General features: G+C 41.4%; 1 protein-coding gene across 3 annotated transcripts in view; it reads right to left on the reverse strand.

Annotated features, from left to right (window-relative positions):
- INO80 (INO80 complex ATPase subunit) overlaps positions 1-12,309 on the reverse strand; it is a 55,787-nt gene that overhangs the window by 14,548 nt on the left and 28,930 nt on the right. For all 3 annotated transcript variants that reach the window (XM_083506047.1, XM_083506046.1, XM_083506045.1), the window contains exons 23-26: positions 11,783-11,876; positions 11,086-11,263; positions 7,850-7,987; positions 1,871-2,096 (exon numbers count right to left, since the gene is read on the reverse strand). In XM_083506047.1, coding sequence (XP_083362173.1) covers positions 1,871-2,096; positions 7,850-7,987; positions 11,086-11,263; positions 11,783-11,876 — 636 coding nt within the window. The remainder of the gene's footprint in view (positions 1-1,870; positions 2,097-7,849; positions 7,988-11,085; positions 11,264-11,782; positions 11,877-12,309) is intronic.

Raw genomic sequence — 12,309 nt, forward strand, 5'->3', positions numbered from 1 at the left:
ATTTGGAGGATGCAGCCTTGCCTTCAGTTATGCAACACCATTGGATAAAATCTAACACACATAAAGGGTTAGATGGGAAAATCTGTCTATTTCTGGCGCAAAATTGTGCTGTCAGGTTATGAATCAAATGGGCCTCCTTTCATTTAAGAGAATTATTACTTTTAATCAAACTTATCTAGACTTGGCTGGGGAATGAGAAGATGCTATGATGTTACTGTCTGGGGAAGAAACATGTCTGGTCAAAATGACAGCTTAACAGAACCCCAATTATAGAGTCCCCTCTCCTTCGGAGCCTGACTTAATCTTAGTTCCCTCTAGGGAATTAGAAAATGCACCCCTGCTGGTGTAAAAATAAGAGTAAGAAGGACCAAATCATAGTTTCCAGCCACTGCCTCCCTCCTCTAGAAGGCTGCAGGGCATAAAGGGGTCAGTGTAGAGCTAGCTAGCACTCACAGTAAACAGCCAGCAAAGTTGGTGCTTTTTATCAATGCAAAAAGGACTCAGACACTTCCTGCCATTTAATCTAAGATCATTTCTCTTTCAAAGAACAGGAAAGGCCTCCAGAGATTCCCACAGTGATCGCAACTACAACAGTCTGAGAGAGGAGGGCAGAGTTAACTGAAGTAGCAGCTGTTTTGCTGTTCACTGCAACTTTGGAGCCTGAAAACCAACCTTGTATCGAATTGCTCCTTGAGTTTAATTCACTTGCTCAAACAAGCTTCATCTTATCTATTATTTACTGTATTTTTATCCTGTTTTTCAGACAATTATAATCCTGGCAAAGCAGCTCACATCAGTTAAAGAGAAAAGAGCGACAGGCCTTGGTGTTCTTACATTCCCATTAAAAAAACCCCAGTGAATAACTCTGGAAGTACTATAAATATTTCAACATATTCCACATTAATAGGGGTGTTAGGTAAGTTTTTGCTTGGACACCTCAGGTAAAGGTTGTAAAACAGGCAAACTTGCAATTAAAATGCATGAAGCTGACGGCTGCAAGATCAGAGGCCCAAAATTTATGTGACAATGAACTGATGGGTCAACGTACAAAGTACAGTCGTATCTTGGATCCTGAACGCCTTGCAAACCCGGAAGTGAGTATTCCGGTTTGCGAACGTTCTTTGGAAGCTGAACACCCAGAACGGCTTATAATTGGGTGCAGGGAGCTCCTGCAGCCAATCGGAAGCCGCGTCTTGGTTGTCAAACATTTTTGGAAGTCAAACGGACTTCCAGAACGGATTCTGTTCAACAACCAAGGTACGACTGTAAATTTAGTTTTGTGAGCTGCCATACCAAAGAGGTTGAGAATCAATGGTTTGAACAACCTAGCTTTAATAACTGTTTTGAAGCTTATCATATACTTAATGTTAACCACGTTGCTCCTCCTGTAAAGTACTTGCTCAATATCTTTGTTTCTTAGCCTCCTCACTGGTTTTGACAGGAACCAGAAAATAGGGACAGCTGGGATATATGGGAGTGGATGAAAAAGGTAAAGGAAGAAGATTAGTTTGAAAATGCCAGACTAAACTAGTGAGTTGCGGATTTGGTCCAGATACCCAGAATGCTGCAGAGACGAGAATCACAGAATCAGAGTTGAAAGGGACCCTGAGGGTTATCTAGTCCAACCCCCTGCCTATGTCAGCACAAGAAAGCTATCAAATAGGCTCAATTAGGTAACCACTAATCGTTCTCTCACACACCCAACTTTCCTACAAGTTTATTGCAGGAAGATTTCCCAAAAGGAAGTATGAATTATTTCCCAGTTTGTCGTCATTTAATGCATGGGTAGAACATACTAGCATACGTAGATAAGCAAAGTAATATAATCCACTTTGTTATTAAACTATGCAGTTATAGAGCTGTTGCCTACCTGGTATCCTGATGAAAGACCAGCCGTTTTGAGGTCTGACCCCTAATAATCCCCCTGGAAATTCCGGAAAGAACTGAGAGCACCGTTTTAGCCAGCCCGCTGCTAGTTCAGGCGCTCCATGCAATACACATTGCTTTGCTTCAAGGCTTCCTCCGTCTTTAAGTGCTCTGCGCTCATATTCTGCACTCCGATCATTGCAGTAGAAATCCCGTGGCACAGCTGTTACCTGTGGATTAAAAGGGTATAATTATACTGGAGAGATTGTGAAAATATTGGTTGAGATTAAATATCAGTAATAAATGAGGTTCCTTTAGCTATATAGTACTGATTCAAAAACGGTTACAAAACTACTCGATCACTCTCATCTTTCAAGATGACTTGTAACAGTGGCAGATGTCGGCCCACAGCCTGATAATATTTTCACTTCTTACTGCTTCAGTTTAACATTTCTGGAACCTTAGCACCCAATTAGACAGACAAAATTCAGAAGTTATGTGGTTCCTGCCCACAGGGATTCAAATCTATCAAAGTTCAAAGGATATAGGAAAGGACTTGAGAAGGAAAAGGAGGGAAAGGTTAGCTGGCAAACCAAAGTGTAGTAAAGAAGGAGGAAACACAAGGCTTGATGAAGGAGAGGGAGATGACTTCATATCATATGCAACAGAAAAAGGGAATGGCATGGCATAAGGCTTGAGGCGAAGGTAGCTTTAAAATGCCAATCACTGTGCTCATCCTCTCTTTACTGGAGAGCCCCACTGGGTATGCTTTGGTTGCTCTGTACTTCTGGATCATCCTTTAACAATTATGTAACGGACTTGAGATTTTGATTTACTCTAGCCTGTTTATACAGTGAAACCACTGGTCAGAACCAATACAGCATGAATTTCACTGATTTAGCATGCAGGAACACACGTTATGTAAATGCTATCTGAACTGACTCAAAAATGCAATAGAATCAGAAAAAATGAATTAGCTGGTTTTGAAATTAAACTGCACTTTACTACGAAATAAATAAAAAAATAGTCCAGTAGCACCTTAAGAGACCAACTAAGTTCGTTCTTTACTACAGCAGCCTTCTATTTGTCTATTTTTAATAGCACAACAGACCAGACCAGTTCCTCAGGTACTTGACACTTGGCAAGAGACATGGTAATTATGGAATGCTCATTTAGTGTCGTGTGTCTTCTATCTGGCATCCCTGCAAGGACTTCATACATCTGGTAGTGTCAGCCGTAAGATAAAAGCTGCCTTCAAAAATCCTCTTTCCTATTCCTTTTGCAAAGCAGGAATGATCTCTTCTTGAAACTTGATTGCACTTGTGTCTCTGGGAATCAACTGCAGTGATTGTGAGGCTACTCTTCTACACTAGATGTGCAAATGGCAGCGGACCTTTAAGCCATCTGAGTGTAGACATGTCACACAAGGCCCCTACATTAGCATCACAGTATGTGTGCTTGAATTGTAAAAGTCAGGTTTTTTTAACGCAGCACTTTCTTTAAACTCAACGCAGTTCTGAGCTATCCAAATGCAAAATTTCATTTCCGTATTTAGAACACTGAGGTCTTCAGTTTATCTTCCTTTGCATGTCACCTTCCCTACTGTCAGCTTCAATATAAATTACCCAGTCAAACAGTGCTGCCAACACAGGAATCTAATCTTTATACCAAAGTAGCTATCTTGGACCATCTCCATCATTTTTAATCTTTGCTGCTATCTGGATGGAGTAGAATGTTAGCCAAACAGCTGTTTCTTCAATGGCTGAATAGCTGAATAGTCTCAAGATAAGGAGTCTGTTCCAGCAGACAAGGTTGCCTTTTGTAAAAAGCTATAGTACTCTCTTATCTCTCCTCAACAGGCTAAAATGCAAGTCCATGGTGCCATCCTGTACAGCAAGTACGTGCTCTCAAATACATTTTCACAGCTAAGCAGTGAAAGCCAAATCAACAACAAGGTAGATACTAGACTCAGTGAGAAAGACAGGGAATGCTGTATAAGCCATAATCATAAGTTACAAACTCTGGTTATCCATCTGCACTGTAGCTGTTCCGGAACATCTGTCATCTAGAGAATTATTCAACAAAATGCAACGACAGTGAAAAAATTATCTTGTATATATGGCAGATTTTTTTGCCATCTACCTTTTCACATGCAGTCCCTTGCACTATCTAATCTGCTGGTTGGAGGGTCCATCAACCCTTTGCAGCAGATTTTCAAGGGATGTGGGAGACTGACAAAAATACCATCCCCCGTTTCCACTGGTGGGAGCATTAATAGAACTCTGTTTATGGTATACTCCTGTCAGCTGAGTCTCAGTTAGGATCTAAGCCAATGTTCTTAACAGTAAAAGATAAAAGAGCACTATTAGTTTTGTCATTTATCTCATATGTCTACAGGCATGTTATCAAAGATATTGGGGTACTAAGAATAATTGATCACAGTTGTTCTTTTAGGACAAAAAATAAATAAATTGTCCATCTAGATCTCAACTCCTTTCTATGAAAAAGACAGACGCATCAAACTGTGATATCTTCAAAAGCAGAACTTACAAAAGAGCATGTGAGGTGTGGGAGACAGGGTAAAAACTAGCCTAAGGCACATACACATAGCATCAAATCATGCATTGTATACAGTTTTGAAGGGAAATGGTGTGGCAAGATGTACAATGCAACATAGTTGAGACAATGAAAAATCATCCGAAGTCACTTATGGAACACAAGGGTAGAGATGGGGGGGGGGTTGCTTAGTTAAAACACACAGATTGACTCATGTTTGTATAGCAAGTGTGGGGAACAGTTGCCTCCCAGATGTTGCTGAACTACAACTCCTATCACCTTGGCCACTGCCCATGCTTGCTGATGGGATTTATAGTTCAGCAAGTCTGCAGGGTCAAAGATTTCTCAGCCCTGTTGTAGAGGGACACAAATGCACACTGTGGAAAGGGGCAGCAATTTAAAAGGTAGCTTTTATCAAAGAAACGGAATGCAACTACAGTAACTTATTTTGGGGGAGCTAACTAACTAGTTGCCAGCTATGAAAAGCCACAGCAAAGCACTCAGCACTTTTTCAGGCAGGATATACAATACTGCACTGCCATCTTCAGACAAGAGATGGGAAATGAAAAGAGCAAGGTTTAATACACTGAGTCAAGACCATCTTTCTCTGACTGACTCATTCACTAAAGAGGGGGGGGGGATTATGTGCACTGCTTTACATGGAAATGTTTCCATCTCATATTTTCCCTTCTATTACCCATTAGATACAACAGAAGCAAAGTATAAAATATCATGGCTGATACAGGGCTGCAAAACTTTCCTACAGGATAAAAGGCACCTCCTGTAACACAGACACAAGGAGGAGATTAGAAGCATGTTTCCAACTTTAAACTAACCAGAGTTCCTAATTACGTCAGAATTTGGGGAGACTCTTAGTTTGAAATTCTGGTTTGTTCAAACAAGCCAGGATTAAGCCATGGTTTATTATCCTGGCTCGTTCAGATGTTAAAGGAACTTTGGTTAGCACATCTGCTAACCAAGTTCTGATCTTTTTGCAGCCATGCCAGAATACTAGAAGGGAAGGTCTTTTATTTGTGTGCATGTAACACAAAACTAGGGACACGGGTGGCACTGTGGTCTAAACCACTGAGCCTCTTGGGCTTGCCGATCAGATGGGGTGAGCTCCCGCTGCTCGGTCCCAGCTCCTGCCAACCTAGCAGTTCGAAAGCACCCCAAAAAAGTGCAAGTAGATAAATCGGTACCGCTCTGGCGGGAAGGTAAACAGTGTTTCCATGTGCTGCTCTGGTTTCAGAAGCGGCTTGGTCATGCTGGCCATATGACCTGGAAAAACGCCGGCTCCCTTGGCCTGTAAAGCGAGATGAGCACCGCAACCCCAGAGTCGTCCGTGACTGGACTTAACTGTCAGGGGTCCTTTACCACAAAACTATTTCAGAATTGGGCTAACGACATACTGTATATCCCAGGATCATGAGGATAGTAAAATAAGTCATTTTGTATAGAGAACTCTCATGGTATTATTGAAGAATCATTAAAGAGATCATGGGAAGCATATAAAAACTTAGAGCCTAATTTTATATTGCGGCAGGAGTTAGGATCATATTTTGCACTTCCAGATTTGCAGCCATTGATGATACTAATCAGTGCTGTAGAAAAACTGCTGACAGTAGTTCCTAAACTCCCCCCTCCATCGGAAAGGAATTTGCAGACCAGGTTGAGAACCTTTGCTACAATTAATGCTCAATAGGCTAAATCTTTTGAATGCTTTTGAATTATGGTGCTGGAGGAGACTCTTGAGAGTCCCATGGACTGCCAGAAGATCAAACCTATCCATTCTGAAGGAAATCAGCCCTGAGTGCTCACTGGAAGGACAGATCGTGAAGCTGAGGCTCCAATACTTTGGCCACCTCATGAGAAGAGAAGACTCCCTGGAAAAGACCCTCATGTTGGGAAAGATGGAGGGCACAAGGAGAAGGGGACGACAGAGGACGAGATGGTTGGACAGTGTTCTCGAAGCTACAAACATGAGCCTGACCAAACTGCGGGAGGCAGTGGAAGACAGAAGTGCCTGGCGTGCTCTGGTCCATGGGGTCACGAAGAGTCGGACGCAACTAAATGACTAAACAACAAAAACAAGGCTAAATCTTGGAAGGCATGTGGTGAAGAGTTCAGTAAGGTGGTTCTTATATTTCATTCCTCATATGTCAGCATGAAGGTAGCCATATCTTATTCAGACAATGCACAAATATGTGTTATTACTAAAACAAGTACAGATCAGGAATGGAATGGAACATTTGGGAGGCTTTTGTGATAAGGGTTTTATGCTCCTTGCCTGCTTTTATATGATTATTGCTTCACCATACACTGCAGTATTTATTGCTCTGCTCTTGCTTTCAAATAATTAGCAGACATTATGCTGAGGAGTGTAAGTTAAGGTCAACCAGATGTCTTCACTGGTGGCAGGTATCTCGCTAGACAATCCTCAAACACATTCAGGGTGGGGAGGGTTTTCTGGTAGCAGATGGTTAACTGTATTTCTGGAGTCACGTCTAGTTTATTATGGCCTTTTGTATTATGTTAACAAACAGTGCTTGCAAGAAGCCAAACACTCTCCAAGTTTATTGACTTATAAAAATTAAAGTGAATATGCAAGACATGCTCCCCTCCGCCATTTTATTAGGATGTGATCCCTCCCCACCAAAATAATAATTTATATTTCATGGAGTTTGTATGAAGTGCTGAGCACTAGAAATCTGGTATCCTGAAGGGCCAATTTTGCAGCAACAAGTCATTTCCTCTGCAATCCTGTATAAGCTAAATTCCTATGGACTATTAAATACGTTTGAGTTTCTCAGTAGCTTACTGCCTAAGAAAGGTAAACACAGGTCAACAGTTCAGTAACTGAGTTACCTTTAAAAACAAAAGCAGGGAGGGAGAGGGGTCGGACATCAGGAAAGGCTAGCAGGGTCTAAGACAGGATCTCTGCCTCAGTGTTGAGCAGCTGTCACACAATACTGTGCTCATTACTTTATTTTATTTACCACAGCTCAATACACATTGGCTCACCTGGGGAGGGGGGAGGTCTCAATTGCTACTGAAGCCCTGTGAAGAATGTTACTGTTGATGGGAAAGGATTTCATCTGCCCATTTTGCATTGTCAGTCTATATGCTTAGGCTTGACCAGTGCAACCTGTACATTACAAAATTTCAGTGTACAGATTGCATGGATCAGCCATACAAACATGATGCCCAACATATACACATCAGGCAAGGCAGATGTAATCCCATTCTCTTCATCAAATGTGGTATTTCCAGTGGACTTGAGTTCCTACAGTCAAGCAAAACTAGAATCAATGTTAATGAAATACAAATACAATAAGGCACAAACTAAGTGCTCTCTGGAAATATCTGAGAACTGGAAAACGTAATCAGAAGAGGGTAGAAAGGACTTCTTTTTTAAAATACTTACCCTTGGGCTCACTACAGACAGGAAGGACGGCAGCTCTGTGATTTGACAACACTGTTTCCATGAGGTAGCTGATCGTTGATGGATGATGTAATCAGAGTAGCCAATTACTGCTTTACAGTGGCCCGTGAACACAAGGTTCTAAAAATTGATGAAATTAAAAATGTTTTGCGAAGTTTTTGAAGAGTTTTTTTCATAGCAGTTGTATCCTAATATCATAAAGGATACAAATGAACAATTCCCAAATATTTAATTTGAAATATGGACTTTTTTTTCTGAGAAGACATTCTGAGGCCACTACCACCACTGCTTAATTTTTTCTTCAGCTTTTACAACTAATGAACAACTACATTGGGCAGAATTACAACATGCAATACTATTAAGGAATGATTTCTACTAGAAAAGAGATCAGTTTACATATCCTGTCCTCAGCGTTTAGTTCTGAAAGTTCTAATCCTTAACCAAAGTACTAGGAGAAATATTTTTTGTGTATACAGTGGTGCCCCGCAAGACGAATGCCTCGCAAGACGAAAAACTCGCTAGACGAAAGGGTTTTGCATTTTTTGAGCTGCTTCGCAAGACGAATTTCCCTATGGGCTTGCTTCGCAAGACGAAAACGTCTTGCAAGTTTGTTTCCTTTTTCTTAACACTGTTAATACAGTTGCGACTTGACTTCGAGGAGCAACTCATAGAACGCGGTGTGGTAGCCTTTTTTGAGGTTTTTTAAGACTTTGGTGATTTTTGAAGCTTTCCCAAAACTTTCCCGACACCGTGCTTCGCAAGACGAAAAATTCGCTAGACGAAAAAACTAGCGGAACGAATTAATTTCGTCTTGCGAGGCACCACTGTACAAGCAAGACTCAACTAACGCTGGGGTTAGGTTCTGGGGACAGCACCTAAAGCCAAAATCGAATATAGTTGCGTTTGATGGCGCAAAGCTTTCCCCCCCGGATGTCCACCCCCTTTTTAATTTTTGCTAAGTGTGTAAAGTGGATTGCATACAAGTTAAATGCATGTAAGTTGCGAGTTACCTGCATACCTCATTTTGCGGCTGGGATCCGTTCCGGAGCTCCAGACACTAGCCGGAAAGGACACAGGGCAAAGTGCCATGTCTGTGCATGAGCGCGGATTGGTTTGTGCTTCTGTGCATGCGCGAACGTGATTTAGTGCTTCTGTGCATGTGTGAGCGGCAAACCTGGAAGTAACCCATTCCGGTACTTCCAGGTTTGCCACAGACGTTCGCCAGAATGGATACTAGATGAGGCGGACGTTCGCGTAGGTATTACTGTATACACACATGTAAAACACAGACACTAAGTCCTTGTAGCTCCCATGCAATCTGGTTTTCATATGATTGCCCATGGGAATATGTAAGATCGCCAGTGGTTGTGAGCAAGTAAGACGAGCCTGCTGAATCAGGTCAACGGTCCTCTAGTCCAGAAACTGACTAGACGCCTTTTGTAGTCCTGCAAGCTACAATCCAGCTACAAGCACAACTGCACTCTGCCCACCTATATTCAGAGGCATAATGCCTGCAGGGCGCATATGGAAGTAACAGTTGCATAAACTGCTTCTATGCAAATATATATTTGTAAAAGTTTTCTAAAACTGCAATGACCAACTCTTTGTATTTAAGGTTCTCTCACTCATCCTGGTCAAGCTAACAGTACCTGAAGAACACTGGAAACCTGTTCAAGTTTCCTTTATGCATTATTTACTCTAGTCACTAAATTTAGACGAAAAACAAGTCACACAATGTCCTCCTTGTAATGTAATGCTAAACCTTGGGCTCACACTCTCCCCAAGTCTTTGGTGGAGTCATGAGGAGAAATAAGCTTTTGTTTCTGCTTAAGATTAACTGCAGTTTGTCATGTCATTCCAGCTCAGACAAACTGCAGTCCATCTTAACTACAGTTAAGTTGAAACAGGCCCATTTCGAACCATAACTTTTGAAGCTGGCTTGCTTCAACTAACCACAGTTAATATCAACCAAAGTTTAGGGTTTGGTTAGAAGAATAAACTGCAGTTAACATAAAACAGAAGCTTTAGATCTCCTTCTTGCAGTCCCTCACTGGAGGGGGAGAACGAAAGGAAGAGCACAAAAGTCTGAGGTGCACTGTAGTAATATTAAACCCCCGTTTAGCACTGCATCTGAATGCAGCCACTAACTATTGCTAATCTTTGTTGTAAAAGGAGCACCAGTCAGTTGTTTAACGATCAGTTGTACATAGAATAATGATCTTCCAAAGATGTGTCATACGAACCTAACAAAACAGGGACTAAATGGTCTGGTGGGCTACTAGAACTTGAGACACAGACATTTTACAAATGGTTGGTCCAGAAAGATACACTTCAAAAGCCAAAATGGTTGCTTTTAGCTTGGTTTTGACCCCTTCTCTTCACAAGCTCTACCACGCAAAAAACTATACAGGCTTTAGGGATTACAACTGCCAGATGTTGCAAAAGTGGGACTGTTAGTGATCCCTTTTCTATCATTAAATGCTGGAGCAAGAAGGTAGTCATTAAAGCATATGACAAAGGGACATCATTTCCAACCTGTGACATAAAGTTAGTTATTACCCCTTTCTTTAACAGTCTGAGATGACATTTATTATTCACTTTAAAGTGACTGGGGGTGGGGGCAGTTATAGCACAACCTTTTCCCCTAACTGGATGAACAGAAAGCATAGACCATCTTTTATCTGCATATGCTAATTGCGCATCCCTACATTACAGGTTTCTATTATTCTTTTTATGCAAGGTCTTTCTGCCCCTAATGCAAAGCTGGCATGGGGATAAATTCAAATTCATTCAAAACCAAAACATTTGCACAAAAGGATTGCCTGGTGCAGAATCTTATTTTATTGTAATGCCAAATGGTTAACTCAGGTTATGTGTGGGTGGGCTGGAAATGCTTTTCCAGCTTAAAAATATTTTTAGATACTTAATACTATTATTTGCTGCTGCAGGTTTAACACTGATGTGTCTTACCACTTTCAATGGTTCTAATTTTTCCACACAGAGAAGCTTCAATATTGGGTAGAATGTAAATAATGTGATTAAGTAACTAAATAGCATAGAGTATACACAACCCTGACCACATTATTCCACTCCAAGATCTATCTATCTATCTATCTATCTATCTATCTATCTATCTATCTAGTCTATCTATCATCTTTCTTTCCAATTTCATTTAACTCAAGCAGTTTGACTTGCATACAGCTGAAAGTATTGCTTACCTGCAGCAAAGTGCAGCTGTGCAAGTTGGGGGAGGAGAGTGGGAAATTGACATCCAGCAGGAAATCTTTATTCTTCAGAAGCCGAGTCTTATGCTGGTCATTTTCTTCTGGTTCCCTCCAGAAACGAAAGTGGTGGAGCCTGTAGGCGGCTTTCAGAGACAGGAAAAGAGCTAACCATCTGAAAGAAATCACAGTAGACACTCTTATTCATACCTCTGGAACAAGGACTTAAATACAGGCATACCTCATTTTTTTGTGTCTCACAGATACTGCTCCTTGCGAGGACGCGGGTGCAACTGCAGGCAGCCTGGCTGCTTCCAGGGAAGGGAAGCTCACCACCACCCTTCTTCTGGCCATGGAAGTGGAGCTGGTTAGGGCTGGAGATGGGTTTGTCCCCTTCCCCCTTGCAGCAAGGGAGCCCCTGGCTTAACTGACTACAGTACAGTGTACACATAGATTTTATCTATGAGATTGCTTCCCTTGTTGTTGTTATCACTATTTTTAACACCCAATTATAGGTTTTGTAATTGTCCAGTATTCCAGCATGGAACATATATAACTATCAGCTGTAAACATTTTGCAATGACAGATACATGCACCCATTTTTCCAGCCTATTTATATGCAAGTGATTTTTGAAATAAACACACACAGCCCCCCCCCCCGGTCATTGTTTTAAGATTCAACAGAATTGCTCACCTGGCTAGATGTCCCTGATGCATGAGGTTAGCAATCTCTGCTGGAGAAACATCAATAAACCGTAGGAAAGAGAAACAACTCTCTTCTTCAGCACCTATAAAAATGACATGGCTGAGAATAAGCATCTGCTACAGGAAACAAGAGACATAATACAGTGCTGAAAAATGCAGATTCCATCTACTTAGTACTGAGCTACAAAAGATAGTTGATAATAAGAATTAAAAGTACCATTATACTGGGTGCTAATATGTTCTAATTTGAAGTATAGTCGTACCTTGGATCCCAAACGCCTTACGAGTCGAACGTTTTGGCTCCCAAATGCCGCAAACTCTGAAGTGAGTGTTCTGGTTTGTGAACGTTCTTTGAAACCCTAACATCCGACACGACTTCCACTTGGCTGCAGGAGGTTCCTGCAGCCAACTGGAAGCTGCACCTTGGTTTCCAAATGTTTTGAAGTGAAACAGACTTCCGGAACGGATTCCGTTCAACTTCCGAGGTACCACTGTACTATGTTTAGTTCTGAACAG

This window comes from Podarcis liolepis, assembly GCF_965112155.1.
Source record: "Podarcis liolepis genome assembly, chromosome: 1".
In the NCBI taxonomy this organism is placed as follows: Eukaryota; Metazoa; Chordata; class Lepidosauria; order Squamata; family Lacertidae; genus Podarcis; species Podarcis liolepis.